Genomic DNA, 15,438 nt, shown 5'->3' with positions numbered 1-15,438 from the left:
AAAAAATATAAGGTTTTTTTAAACTTCTGTTTGTTTGTCAAGCCCTTTGCTCCTGGAAACAAAGCCCATCGTTTTTCAAAGAAAAGTCACATGATGTTCCCCTGTTATAAAGTGAAACTTTTTCAATGTTTGTAGCCTACTGGGATTGGTTTGGTTTTGTTTTTATGAATCTTGGATCCTCGGACTGACAAAGCCTTGATAGGTAATTCGCATACTTGTAGACTGTAGAGGCTTTTGACGCAGGGCCGGTTACCGAGATTGACAGAGTGAAGTTTCCGATTGTTGAAGTGTTCTTGCTGGGAAGTTATTCCATAGATTAAGTGCCGCTGAATGGAGAGCAGTCCTGATATGCGTTGCTCAAGCGCACACCCCGAGAGTCGAACCAGCGCCGCTTGATGTTATGTTTTTTTCGTGCACAAAGTCGGGCTTCAACTACTGACCCAAACAGCAATTCAATCAATTTTTACATTGATCCAACTTTTGTAGACGTTGAATCAATGCAAAAAACAGTTGGTTTGCTGTCTGGGGAGCTATGGAGCGGATTGATTGCACAAATCGGTGATTCGAAGAAATTATTATATTGAAGCTTGAAGCTTTCAGCACTTGTAGCTGTTACAGAAACTGCTTCTACCTTCTAGAAGCCTAGATACGTTTTTCAGACGGTCCGCCGCCGGGCATCTTTAGTGATGTCATGGCTGCCATGACAATCAACACTGAAATCATCGCGCTCGAGAGTAAGCGAACAATTGGCTTCGTTCTGCGCCGGCATTTTCATTTGTTGCATATGGATACTATGGCAGCACCACCAACCCTCTCTCAAATTCGATATCAACCAAAAGATTAATCCGGTGAAGATTTCGAATGATTCCATTGTGTATGTGACTATGATATGACGTCATAATAAGATCTACAAATCGAGCAGCAATTCGAATGTTGTGATGTTGTGGCTGAGAAGTTTTGTAATATGTTAAGCATAAGTTGGTTTGGTTATTAATTCTTTAATAATTTCCCACTCGGTCAATTTAATGGGAAATGTTTATTTGCTAATCGACTTTGAAAAGAAGAAAACATACTTTGCTGGACTGTCGAAATCACCTAAGCTTGATCAGTCACATCAAAGCAAACATACGAACTTTATTATTGTTCTAACAATTTTTTCTCGGCTGAAACTGACCAACAAGTGCTCTCTTAACATAACAACAGTAATAATAAGATGGAGAGTATTTATTCCTCGGCACGCCCATTGGGATCTAAAAATATTCCACATCCTTTTATACAAACGTAGGAAACCTTTTTTTCCAAACTCTTGTTTGCGGTACTCTCGACGATAAGAACGAGCTCTGCTCATCCACACAACACGCGTTATCAAGTTCAAGAACGCGATGACATCACAACGAAAAAGTTCAACGTACAGTGATGACATAATTGCACACAGAAGAAATTATCATTTTCAGCCACAAATCAATCATTTTACATTGATTCTACGTCTTTAGACGTTAAAGCAATAATAAAATGACTGATTTGCCGACGGGGAGCTCTTGTCAACTGTGTTACAAATGCAGCAATGAAGTTGATTAATGGGAGACTTGCAAATCGTTGGCAAGAAAGTTCAGAATACGGTACTTTGCAAATTTAGTAATTTTTGATTTGTCGGGAATGCTGGCAAAGTTTGCGATCTCAGAGTCCAGATGTCAAGGTTTGTTTGTTTATTATCGGTATTAGATGTGGTGTGTTCTAGAATTGAAAACAGTTGGGCGTGAAGTGCGACCAGCCGACCACATACCGAAAGGGTCTCCATTCTCATCGCTTTCAATGACCAAAGTCCCGCTTCCTTCCAAAGAATACTCAGCTTTGCGACGTGAGCTGCAAACAGAAAGTAGAGATGGCTACGTTCCAGATTTCCTTGATGGAGGCGACAAATATGACAAATATTTAAATTGTTTGTTTTTTTTACTGAAAAACTTTCATAAGTTTACAGCCCACCTAAATGCATTGCACCAACAAAACCATCTTGTCTATCTCAAGCACTTTGATTAACCTGTGATTCAAGTGAAGTATTTATAGCTGCAAAGATTAATTTTTGTTATAGCCTAAGCCTGACTGCTATTGGTAATTGTGTTTTTCTATATAATTAAATCAATCCTTTTCACATTAAATCAACGGAACAAGGACGAATAGCTGGGTTTATGATAGGACTGCAGACTGCAGTAGGCTAAATAGTAAATCACTCGCCAGTCGCCACCGGTCCATGTTCCAAAAATAAGTATCTTGCACTCGCCTTCGGCACAAATGGCTGTCAGTGATGACATATTTAAGTGCAGAAACAAATTTGATATTTTTTTAAATTTAAAGAAAGACAATAACCTACGACACATGTCGTCGCAACAAGGTACTTCCGGTGGCAGATACACAGAAGCTGAAGCGGTCAGGAAGTTGTTTTTTAATTGGAGATAAGCCTAGCACTTATCATGTTAAATGCCGTGTGGTTGCTTGATTTTATCTATCTATGGTTGAAGAAAGTCACCTCTTTACCAAAATTGTGTTAAAATATATAAAGTACCGTATATAGTGAAAGTAACTTATTTTATAACCCCGAGATGCGAACCAATTCCACTTCATCGCTTATGAAGTCAGACAACTATTAAACTGAAGTATTGGGCGGACGAAAAAAAGGGCATGAATCAGGGTTAAAAATGAAGTGGCGAAAGCTTTATTGATAAACTATACCAAGTTTCTGAACCTGACAAAACTCTTCAAGATCAAGCCGCACTGATTCGACTCTCGAGATGTGCGCAACGCATTATAAGGACTGCTCTTTATTCAGCGGCATCTAATGAATGGAATAATTCCCTGCCAACATCACTTCAACTATTGGAAGCTTCACTCTGACAAAATCGGTGACCGGGCTTGCGTTAGTGGTTCAAAACCTCTACAAGTAGGCCTATGCAAAAATACCAAGATTAAGCTCTCGAAGAAGCTTTTTCAGTCCGCCCCGATAGCTCAGTTGGTTAGCGCGTGGCTTCTGGAACGAAGAAACTTCAAGATCAAGCTGCGCTGGTTTGAGTCTGGGGGTGTGCGCTTGACCAACGCACGTTAAGGATTGCTCTCTATTCAGCGGCATCTAATGGATGGAATAATTCTTCGGCAACAAGACTTCAACAATCGGAAACTTCACTCTGTCAAACTCGGTGACCGGGCCTGCGTCAGTAATTCAAGCTTGTACAAGTATGCGAAACTGCCAGGATTAAGCTCTGCAAGAAGCTTTCCCAGTCCGAGGGTAAAGATTCAATCAATCAATCAGGATAAGGATTTAATCTGTCAATCAATTCTTTTGTGAAATTGTAAATTCCAACCGCTTGAGGACGCTGTCACCATAGCAACATTAGCCTGATAACCACGAATTCAGATTTCTGCTTCAGGTCCAGCCAAGATGTAACATGGAAACTGAGTCAAAAGTTCAGAATGAAATATAGAAGCTTTAAAGCATGCAATGAAATGTTTCGATACGCAATAAAAACAACTTTTTGTGCAAAATTGTACACAAAGTCTGACATTGCCCCGTTAGCTCAGTGGTTACGCACCTGGCTCAAGATCATGCGTCGCTGGTTCGACTCTCGGGGTGTGCGCTTGAGCAATGCATTTCAGGACTGCTCTCCATTCAGTGGCACCTAGTGAATGGAATAATTTCCCGGTAGAAAGACTTCAACAATAAAAAAACTTCACTCTGCCAATCTCGGTAACTGGCCCTGCGTCAAGAGCCTCTACAAGTATGCAAAACTACCAGGAATAAACAATCAAGGCTTTGTCAGTATGAGGATAAAGACTCAAAACCAACCATTGAACCAACTGACCCACCAAAGTCGAATTAGCTTTTAAAAGCAAAGTTTTTCCTCCTTTTCTAATTCATGGATGTGCTGGTATACCATCGAGTATTATGGCTATTAGTATCTTTTTTGTCATGGCCCCCGGTAATGACGCAGTTTGAAATGAAATGATATAGTCTAGTTTAGTTGTGACCAATAGACCTATTGTGCAAATGCTGGTGTGCAGTGAAAGATTTTTGTCGAAATAAAAACAAAATTGTTGATTTGGGTAAGTACGATAAACGCTGTAAGAGCGCAAAGCAAATGACATCGTTGATTAAGCATTGTTGAAAAAGTCAAAAGTGTTATCAAAAAGGCTTCAATATTAATAAAAATGAGACGAGACTATGTTTACGGAAATAGTGTTGCCAGATAAGGAATTTTTACCTAATTTGAGAAAACTTCAAAGCCGTTCAAGACAAAAACTTGTAATATGGGAAATTTTGAAGTCTTAGGCACAGAGCAAAACCATCTTAGCTCTAACCCTACGGTAACTTTGGCAACACTTATGCAGAAACGAAGCTTTTTGATCATAACCATGGTAACCAGTGCCACAAGAATAGTGTTGGGTAGTGTACTGGGTACAAAATGTGTTTTCCTAGGATGAAAACTAACTTACCACAGACATTTTTCTTATTGCCCCCTGCTACAACTTTTCTTACTGTTGTCGGCTGCGTAGTCATGTGGTGAGAACGTCTGCGCGATGTTCGAAAGGATGTCGGTTCGACACCACTCAAGAGCACGCGGCTGTGTCTCGGCAAAGACACTTAATGGCAGCCAAAATAAGGGGAGCAGCTGACTCGAAGACTATTATTATGTCACTTCGCTGCTTCCAGTAGTCTGTTGTATCGCATCTGTGATCGCAATGTACTGTATGTTATCGCAATGGGCACAAATAAAAACACAATTATTATTATATTATTATTGTTAAAATGACCCTCATGTAATAAAGGTCGTGGACTCTTGTCTCAGGCCTATGTAAAAATATTAATTGCAATACTTAATTCTATTCTGCAGCTTTATAGCCAAAATAAGGAGCCAAAATAAAGGGAGCAGCTGATTCAAAGACTATATGACACTTCGCTGCTTCCTGTCGTTTGTTGTATCGCATCTGTGATCGCAGTGGACTGTATGTTGTCGCAATGGGCACAAATAAAAACACGATTATTATTATTATTTATCGTGCTTGCTTTTGGTATAATTTCTTTTTGATTTATGCTGACAAAATTAGTCAAAGTGATCTTTTGTACTGATGAGAAAAATTATATTGAGTTTGTCAACATTTTCGATTTAGTTTGCCATTTTTTTAATGTATTTTCACATTAAGTGATGTATATATATATAGTCATTCAGTGGAATGGCACTTAAATCTACCAGTTTGCTCAAGTTCAGAACTGGGAAGATTGAATTAGAGACTGTGTTGCAATCAGATAGTTGTAACTAGTCTTTTAAAAAAAAATTGTTTGATCAAAACAAAAGTTTTCAAAGAAAGTCAGTTCTAAACAAAAGTTTTGGATTTCTGTTGAAGATGCATAGAAACAATAAAAAATTGAAATTTTGCATTTTGCTAGCCTACTAAACAAAATCAAATCGCTAATCAGAGTAGTGAGAGACCTGGAATGGCACTTGAAAGGGTGCCGGTTCGACATCGCTCATGTAGCTATGTCTTTGGCAGGACACTTAAAAGGTATCTTAGTGAACATGAAGATTGTCTTCTCGTCCACTTAATCTAAATCTTTAGCCATTGGGTGTAAGGGTGTATGAAAAAAAAGATGAACACTGCTTAGAAAAACTTCATGTATGACTTTCAAGTTGTTAAAAAATTGTTGAGCCAATGCCCAGTGATTGTTTTAATTAAAGCAAGCACAAAAATCTGAATGCTTTTTAACTTGGGTGGTACAGAACAATACTAAGATTATTATATAAAAACACACCACAAATGAAGCAATTAGACAAAGATTTGGAGTGCAAAACAGTTGGGCTAATAATTTAGCAAAACAAAAGATGAAATTCGCGGCACCTGTCTTAGGAATATCGCCAGGACAACTGCATCAATTGGGTATTGAAGACATGGTGGAAGATAAGAGGTGCAGGGGAAGGAGAAGAACTTGAGGAGATGATGTGAAAAAGTGGGCTGACTTGTTAAGCATCGGAGAAGCAAAAAGAGTAGCGGAAGAACGTGACTTGTGGAAGCAATTGACAGCCAACCTTTGGCTACTTGGCTAGGAGATGGCACATGATGATGATGAAGAAACTGAGCATTAACTTCAAAATAGCTTTTTAAAGTTTGGCTTAGTATCTTATAGTCTCAGAGCTTATGGTTACAGTTCATGTCAAACATTTTGTAAGTTTCACTTTCTATCATTGCGAGTTTACTTGATTTTTTGATGTTGTATAAACTTCAGGATAGAACTTTGTAAGAGAGTTCATTTTATTGTGCCACAGATAAAGAAACTTCAAAATAGTTTGAGATTGTTGTAAGTCATGTGATAATATCAATGGTTCATAGAAAAGCAGACAAATCAATGTCGAATTTAAGCAAACCACAATTTGAAATATATTGATGTAATTGACACTTCAAGGCTTGTTGTACGGTAGGAATATTTGCTGTAATTATTTTTGAATTATATTAACCAGTGAATAGTAACTGATGTTGATCCATTCTTTTATCAGCTGGTATGGGGTACCGATAGATGCAGCTGGAACCAGTGAAAGCTTTTATCTAAGCATGAGTCTGGTGTCATCCCATTAAGTGCTGCAACAAAGCCACACACTCCTGAAAAGTATCATTTCAACGTCCTTGTGATCTTTTTTCAAGCAAACGTTTTGTCAGCGTATTGCAAGCGCTCTCACCACTTGATGACAACTGACAACCAATCAAAAATAGATTATCTTGTTGTTGACTTGGGGACTTTAATGTCTTGGGGACTTTAATGGCCACGTTGGCCAACAAATTGATGGGTTTGAAGGTGTTCATGGAGGGTTTGGCGTGGGAGAAAGAAATCGCGATGGAAGGCGACTACTTGAGTTTTGTGATGAAAAGGACCTGTGTGTTGCAAATACCTGGTTTAAGAAAGAGGAAGGAAGAAAAGTGACTTTCAGTGCAGGTGGAAATGAAACCGAAATTGACTTTGGGTTGGTATGCAGGAAAAACAGAAAACTGATCAAAGATGTGAAAGCGATACCATGCGAACTTCAGCATAGGTTGGTGGTTATCGATTTGGACAAGAAAGGTCTGAAGAAAACTGTAAATAAAAAAAGGGTGATCAAAAGAAAAGTTTGGAAGTTAGAAGATGCCGACACAAGAGAAAGGTTTAAAAAGAGAGTTGAAAGTCTTGTTCACAACGATGTGAATGATGTATGGGGATCCTTCAAGAATGGAGTTTTGCAAGCTTGCGATGAAGTTTGTGGGAAAACAAAAGGCAGGATGGATCAAGGAGATACGTGGTGGTGGAATGAAGATGTGAGGGAAGTGATTGGGGAGAAAAAAGTCGCATACAAGGCTTGGTGCAGAAATAGATCAGAAGAAACTAAGCTCAAGTACAAGCAATTGAAAAATCGGGCAAAGAGAATAGTTGCAAAAGCTATGAAGAAAGAAGCTGAGCAGGAATTGACCAAATTAAAAAACAGTCCTAACGAAGTATATAAGTTTATGAAGGTTATGAAGCGGGATGGGAAAGATGTAGATGGTGGACGATGTATTAAAGGAAGGGATGGAAAACTTGGTTTCAGTGAGAAAGATCGTGGAAGAATTTGGAAAGAACATATGGAGATGATAATGAACGAGGAAAACGATTGGGATCAAAATGTGGAAGCCGACGTGGTAGCAAGTCCATTAAAGAGAGTTACTCGAGAGGAGGTAACGCAAGCAATGAAGAAAATGAAATCGGGGAAGGCTCCTGGACTATCTGAAGTCACTGTGGAAATGATACGCGCAAGTGGAGAGACAGGACTGAAAGCAATGCAGGAAATCAGTCAACGTGTGTTAGATGGAAAAGGAATGCCAAATGAATGGAAGATGAGTGTGGTGATACCCATCTTCAAGGGAAAGGGTGATGTAATGGATTGTGGGTCATATAGGGGAATAAAACTGTTGGAGCATGCAATGAAGGTAGTGGAAAGGGTGTTGGAGAATAGAATAAGATCTGTGGTGAAGCTGGACGAGATGCAGTGTGGATTTATGCCTGGGAAGGGAACGACAGATGCTATTTTTATTTTGAGAAGGTTGCAAGAGGAATATCGAGACAAGGGTAAAAACTTGTACATGTGTTTCGTGGACATGGAAAAGGCGTTTGATAGAGTTCCAAGAAGAGTGATGGAATGGGCAATGAGAAAAAAAGTAATGCCAGAAGCTCTCGTGCAAGCCGTAATGGGTCTTTACGACGGTGCAAGGACGAGAGTTCGCGTTGGATCTGCCCTCTCAGATGAGTTTTCGGTGAAGGTTGGTGTACACCAGGGTTCTGTCCTCTCTCCTCTAATCTTTGCCATTGTGATTGATGTGATTACCGAATGTGTAAGAGAAGATTCATTAATGGAGATACTGTACGCCGATGATTTGGTTTTGTTGAGTGACACAATGGAAGATCTGAGAGGGAAATTTGAGAAGTGGAAGGAGTCGTTTGAATGTAAAGGTATGCGTGTGAACATCAAAAAGACAAAGGTCGTAATAAGCGGAACGGAAGGGGAAATCACAATGAGCAAAATTGACCCATGTGGCGTCTGCGGAAGAAGAGTGATGGCAAATTCTGTTACATGTACGAAATGCAAGAAATGGGTGCATGGAAGATGTGCAAAGATGAAGAGAGTGACATGCAGATCTGGAGATGGTTTTGAATGTGAAAGATGCAAGAAGATTGAGGAAGGAATGATTGGTCCTGTTGAAAAGCTGAATGACGAAGTTGAATCAGTAAATGCCTTTTGCTATCTAGGAGATAGATTGAATGCCAGTGGTGGTTGTGAAGCGGCAGTGACTGCAAGAGGAAGGTTTGGTTGGGTGAAATTCAGAGAGTGTCGAGAGTTGTTATGTGGTAGAAGATTTCCGTTGAAAATGAGAGGAAGAATTTATATTAGTTGTGTGAGATCTGCAATGCTGTACGGAAGTGAGACATGGTGCTTACGGGAAAACGAATTGGCGATTTTAAGAAGAACTGAGAGAGCGATGGTGAGAGCAATGTGTGGTGTAAAGCTGATGGACAAAAGGAATACCGAAGAACTTATGAGCTTGCTTGGGTTGAATGAGAGTGTTGATAAGTTGGCAAAAGCGAATGGAGTGAGGTGGTATGGGCATGTTTTGAGAAGGGATGAAGATGATGTTTTGAGAAGAGCGCTGGAGTTGCGAGTGGAGGGTCGTAGAAAACAAGGAAGACCAAAGAAAACATGGAAAAAGCAAGTTGAGGAAGAAAGCAGCAAGGTGGGCTTGACAAGAGAGGACGCGCTAGACAGATCGATGTGGAGGCAGGGTGTGAAGACGATTGCGGCACTTGGAGGTGAATCCGGCCACCCTCGGTAACGGGGACATCACCGGATTAAAACTGGACTACTACTACTACTACTTGAAGATGCTATAGCTGATTATTGATTATCTCATCAATTGGCTATATACTGCACAGCTGATATATTTTACAATAGATTGAGTTTTACTTTTAGCAGCATGATCGTTGCTTACTTCACAATGTAGATATTAACAATCTCTTTTATCCTGATGCTGTAAGTTCCCTGTGGGAATAGCGGTTTGCACTAGCTTTTGGAACACAGTTCCCTAGTCATGTGCAATGGTGTTTGAGTCAGTGTGTTGTTGTTTTATAAGGTTCTTTTCATCGGCTTGAGGCTGTTGCCTTGATTTGACAGCAGGTCATTGCTGACATATGATATATTACTTCTACAGGTAAATGAATTACAATGTAAAAAATGATGTATTTTAGTGTAGGTTTCAAGGTTGCTGTAAAATGAAACTTTAAATTTGAACTGGCAACCCTCTCCAAAACAAGGTAAATGATGCTGTAGTCTTTCTTGTTTTCCAACTTCAACTTCAATAAAGTGTTTTTGTGTAAAATAATTTAAGTTGGCTGTTGTGGTCTCTAATGTTTGTTGGCTGTGCAATGTGCATATAACATAAGTTTGAACATCTTGTCGTCTGCTAAATTGTGGCTTTTTTGTTGTAAATATGTTGTAAATAAATATGTATGTGCATGCTGTTATAATTATTATTACTTAGGTCACTGCTTTTAAGAGCTTACCATTGTATATCTGTAGCTACTATACTAAATTTACATATTCTCTATTCTGTTAATCTTTGCTTATGCATGTATTTTTGCTTGTACCGTCGCTTAATAAGTATATAATGTTTCCCACATATCGGGCTTCTACTATTAAAATAAGTAAGTTGTAAGTGCAACACATCCATCAGTGCATCATCTTTCGTAAAGGTTTGCATTGATTTACTTTCATATATACACAGATAATGGACAAAACGGTACTAAACAGCCCCAGAGAAAGGGGATATCCCACCTTACCCCCACTTCCTGCTGATGCGAGCGAATCAGATTTGTACAAGGTATAATATATCGTATTCCAATGATTTGTTGCTTTCATCAAATGTTTGCGCTTCAACATGTATCTTCAACGTGCTTTGCAACTTTTAAAGAAAGGCAAACGACTTGTGGTGTTGCAATGAATTTTCAATTTCTGTGACTTTTGTCATCTGTTGAACTGAGTAGTTGTAACCGTAGATTGACCCCAAAATGAGCTATTCCGAAAAGCAATATAATAGTGCGATCAAATATTTGTAATGTAGCTACTTCAAACATTCACCGATCTACAATCATGAATTTAGCTTTATCCTTTCTTCACTCAGGCTGTGCTAAGAAATAGCTGCCACCCCCCCATAATGCAGGGGATGTCTTGGACGTTGCTCTCACCATTCAAGGAACAGCGCCACTACCGGTCCCCCAGCGATTCCATCGCTAACAATTACACTCCTACCGCTGCAGACATAAAGATGAAGGACATTTTACCCAAGTAAGAGAATATTTTGTGATGTTGAGCAGAAAATATTCGAGACTCAAACTGGCGTCATTAGTTTTTAATCTTCCATTCACCTCTGGGAGCTATTGGTATTTATATTTACCAAGCTCGGTAAATGAATCAAAAAGTTTACCAATTGTTTTGTCGCTAAAGAGTTTCATGGAAGGAAGTTGGATTATAAAACACCAACATGAAAATCTCTCAGTTATCACGAATATCATCATTTGGTGCGTGAAACAAAACTTGTCTGTTTCATGAAGCAGAACAGCACTTCCAACAATGTTAGCTGTTACGCATTACTCGCGATCCTTCCTTGCTTATCTTTCAAACCTGTTCGCTCTTCTTTGTTTGAAATACGTAAATCCGTTTGTAAAGAAGTTTCCTTATAATATAAATTGTTGTTTAGAAATGAAAACGTACGTCGTTCAAACGTCGGAAGCAGGTCACAGCCTCGGTCGTATGGCCCTGCACCCCCCAAGTCACCCAGGAAGCCAGGTAGAGGTTTTGGTAGAAGTGACATAGTTGTTTATCGACGACTCTCCAGATTTGACCAATTAAACATAATTCGTCAATGCTGGGACTTGTTGCTTATTGAGCAATTTGGGCTCCTTCTCAGAACTAACGTTGAGGGCGTCTTGAATTACAGTCAACTGTCGGGTTTTTGAAGGAGTCCTCCTTGTTGCCTGAACGAAATTTGTTCAGCCCATGGGATGGCGGACTTGTATCCCGAGAGCAGAATGCTCAGAGATTGCGAACAACGTCAGGGAAGTACGTTGGTACCCATTGCTAGTGCTTATTACTAGGAATATCGTTGACTTTGAGTTGGAAACTCTCTGGTCTAGGAACCGCATTATTCGTTGGGGGAGTCACTGGATTTTGTGCACTACCAATCCACCATGTCTTGGCATTAACTACTGTAATAAACCGGGTGAACAACAAACAAATGATCGAAAACTCGCTAGAAAACGATCATAGACAGAACACTCAAGTTTTTGAACCATTGCAGTTTGTGTTTAAACTAATCACTCCTGTGCTTACAGCAGCTCGATGTACCGGATGACCTTACTACTGATGACCCTACTCATCAGAATTCCTGGTATATAGATATATATATCCAATCGTGCGCCATCCGCTATAACTGCAGTGTGGATGAATTGGATATTGATGCTACCATTTGTAGAGGCCTTTCACGATTGTTTAGAACTCCTCGTTTACTTTGTAGTTTAGTTGTTTGTACACCACTCAACCCGTTAGGTACCGGTCGCTAAACTGAAAATTGTCATCAAAGTGACCGGTTCGAAACTCTAACCATCCTGGGTTGGTTTTAAGTTCAACCACTTGAATTACGAACACTGCTCCATTACAACAAACATTGTTGTTCCAGTATCAATGACCACGCCGAGAAAAAGGACGAAATCGGACAAAACTTCTTCCCCCAATAAAAAGTGAGTATGGCTTGCTAAAATATTTCTTGCTCTCTAAACTTGCCAACTTTTTCAAGTTCGTTACAATTTCAGGGAGTAGTGCCACTTCGCTTATGATCTAGCGTGCTCTCCTGCGCTAGGCTTCGGTGTTCTGTATTTTTTTACCAATTCCTTAGCAAGAAAAACTTGGGCGATGATTTTGTGAAACTTCATCCTTTTTGTAGGAGACAAAATGTCATTGAAGACTCTTCCACGCCTCGAGAGTTGAGGAAGACTACGGTATATGAGGATGCTGCCATGGAGTTTGAAGCCTTGCCTCCAAGTCGTCCAATCTCCCCCATGGAGCAGATCACTATGATCCATTACCGTGAGCAAGAGAAAAACAGAGATGCCCAAGAACCATCAGAAAGAGACTTGGAGGTTTGTTGTTAGGATGAGGAGTGATCGAAGTTTGAACGTTCCAACTCGAGCCTGGCAGTGTCGCGCGATTTGAAATGCAAGGAAACTCCACGCTCGCTTTCAGCTTTTTAATACAGTATTTTTTTAATGGAGAGTCGCGCTTTTACCCACAACCCATGGTACCGGTGACGTAATCTCTCGCTGCGTCATCATTCTGTGTGACGTCACTGTGTTCATAAAGGCGTCTTGATTTATAGAAGAATGTGTTGGTAACTTGAGGAATGCACCGAGTTCCTTCCTGCCTGGAGTTGAAATCACTGGCTACATCCCCGACAACAAATTCCATCATTTTTACATTGATTCAACGTTTGCAGACGTTGAATCATTGTAAAAAGAACGAATTTTGCTGTTTGGGATTGGAGTGCCATTGTTTGCTGCAGCCCGTGCATTGTCATCGCATCATGCGGTGGACACTTCTGTGGCTTAGCTTCGATATCTTGCTGTCAGGTTGTGGCTGCAAGTTTCGACTTTTCCTGTTAGACATTCATCATGTCTAAATATTCTTCATGCAGCGCTACCATTATTACATCACACAAGGCATCAGTGCGAACCAAGTCGCTGGACCTCCTCCTGGTCAGATGGAACGCATTCACTCCTCCCTCCCGGAGAAGCTGAGAGAGAATCCTGATCTCCAGTCGGAGGTTGCTGATCTGAAAGATGAGGTTCTGATGGATTACGAGTTCAGTTACAGGAGGGCCATCAGTAAGTTCCCCATCTCCATCTAACTTGTGGTTTGGTTAGAGCTTGGTGGAGTTGTCGAGAGTTGGGAATTAATTGATAACAATTTGATAGGATTGAATCGTATAATTCAAAAATACGACATCAAACTAATAACATCAAATATAGTTATGAGGCTACTATATTTGATTTAATTCGCTCTGCTTTGATTAGCATTGAGCATTTTTTGTAGTATTAATAGTTTTCATTGTTTTAAAACTAATAACATATTATTGTTAGTTATATGTATTGTTTTTGAATTGTGCAATTCAATCCTATCAAGTTGTTATCAATTGTCAGTTTATGTTATTCAAGACTTATCTCTCTACCAAAGTTATGATTTTGGAATTAATTTATAGGAATAATCCTGATACTAAACTGTTCAGTTACTGGGGACATCATTGCGTTGCAAAATAACATTTTTATAATGTGGTTCTATTTTTAATCCAATTAATTGAATAACTGTCGGACTTTATAAACCGGCCTTATATTATTTATGATGTTCATATTCACCTCCAATTTCTAGCTGGTTGTTCAACGTCTTTCAGAAGTCAGGGTTACGTTGTTGTAACATAACAACCCAAGCTCGAAGAATTATGAAAGAAGAGATTTCTTTAAACTTTCTTCGTCTTGTCTTACCACAAGTAGGACATCAAGTGGTTGCTGAGTGGCTGTGTTTCTTCAAGTGCTTGTCTGGCTCAATGTTAAGAGTTCACGATTTGTATTGTGTTGGTCTGCAGAGGTATTTCCGCAGGTTAAGCCTGGAGTGCAACGAAAGTTGGTTTTGAGCACTTGGATCGGTTTTCGCAACAAATTGGTTGCGGTTGACCAATCTGGACGAAGCAACAACCACAAAACCGAAAATTCATTCATGTCAACAAACGCTTCGACAACTGAACAATTTTCATCTTCAACTCTACATCACCATCATCATCACCATCATCATTTTCCTTCAGACCTTCCCCTTTTCTTGTCAATCCAATACATTAATGATTTTTATTTGTACGATTTCAAAGAGTTCAATTAGTTGAGGTCTTTAGTTGTTTCGGACTCAGCATTTGTTGTTGGATTAGATTAGTTGGTGACGTTTCTCTTCCTTGTCGCTTGATGCCACGCGCGGTGGATCTGACCATGCCCCCCTCTCCGCAGAACTTGGGATCAGGAAGGAAAGTTGTTTGTTTTATGGGGTTTTAAAGAAAGCGCTGAAACAACACAAGAACTTAAACAAATAAAATGTTTAATTTCGTTTTACAGCAATCCTGTCAATTGTTTTGTAACAACACCCACCTCGCTCCATCTTCTGTATTCACGTTGATTTAACGTTTGAAGATGGAAATTAATTGTAAGCTTGCCGCCCGATGATTGCGATGTGGTCGCATATTGTTCTATTGTCTCGTATCTGTAACACAACCCTCGAGGACAATGGTGCCACTGTTGCGACATATATCAATGGCTTCTACTTCTTTGCATCACTTTCCTTCTCTTTGCTTCACGTTCGGCACTTTTCTTGGAATGTCACGAAATTTAAGTTGATTGTTAAGTCAACAAGTTGAGTTGTTGAGCAAACATCATGTCGGCGATGTTCAAGCCGCCGGCAATCGTGGTGTCGTCATCTGCTCCACTGTGTTGCACATTTCCAACATGGAAAACCGATTTGTACTCTAAACCTGCACTGGCCGAAGACATAGAATATTTCTGCTTTGGCGAAGTGTTTTATTTTCTTCAGAACTGTAAGATATTTATTTGCTTTTCACTGGTGCTATCTATCTGGCCGGTTGCCACTGACAGATGATGCAGCAACTTGTTGACGCCGATCAATGCGGCAGCTTGTCAATCAATGAAACGATAGATCTTCGGTTGGGTCAGAATACTGGCTTCGTCCTGAGCTTGTATATACCTCCATATCGGCAGTTGTTAACATTGGGGTCAATGCTGGGGTGGCATTGGGGTCA

At 39.8% G+C, this 15,438-nt stretch overlaps 2 protein-coding genes across 3 annotated transcripts in view; both read left to right on the top strand.

Annotated features, from left to right (window-relative positions):
• Positions 1-691: 691 nt before the first annotated feature.
• Positions 692-9,702, top strand: LOC145779668 (uncharacterized). Its single transcript, XM_082591306.1, has 5 exons — positions 692-734; positions 1,739-1,939; positions 6,833-7,727; positions 8,088-8,304; positions 9,670-9,702. Exons 1-5 carry the CDS (start codon positions 692-694, stop codon positions 9,700-9,702), a joined length of 1,389 nt encoding a protein of 462 aa, XP_082447432.1.
• Positions 9,703-9,745: 43 nt separating this feature from the next.
• LOC145779443 (dynein axonemal heavy chain 3-like) overlaps positions 9,746-15,438 on the top strand; it is a 49,700-nt gene continuing 44,007 nt past the window's right edge. For both annotated transcript variants that reach the window (XM_082591035.1, XM_082591036.1), the window contains exons 1-7: positions 9,746-9,850; positions 10,321-10,416; positions 10,717-10,880; positions 11,293-11,381; positions 12,271-12,331; positions 12,535-12,730; positions 13,282-13,471. In XM_082591035.1, the coding sequence (XP_082447161.1) occupies positions 10,324-10,416; positions 10,717-10,880; positions 11,293-11,381; positions 12,271-12,331; positions 12,535-12,730; positions 13,282-13,471 (793 nt within the window). In that variant the 5' untranslated portion in view covers positions 9,746-9,850; positions 10,321-10,323. The remainder of the gene's footprint in view (positions 9,851-10,320; positions 10,417-10,716; positions 10,881-11,292; positions 11,382-12,270; positions 12,332-12,534; positions 12,731-13,281; positions 13,472-15,438) is intronic.

Source organism: Aplidium turbinatum, chromosome 11 (assembly GCF_918807975.1).
Source record: "Aplidium turbinatum chromosome 11, kaAplTurb1.1, whole genome shotgun sequence".
NCBI lineage: Eukaryota > Metazoa > Chordata > Ascidiacea > Aplousobranchia > Polyclinidae > Aplidium > Aplidium turbinatum.
Note: the sequence above shows the minus strand (reverse complement) of the source record. Positions and strands in the feature narration are given on the sequence as shown.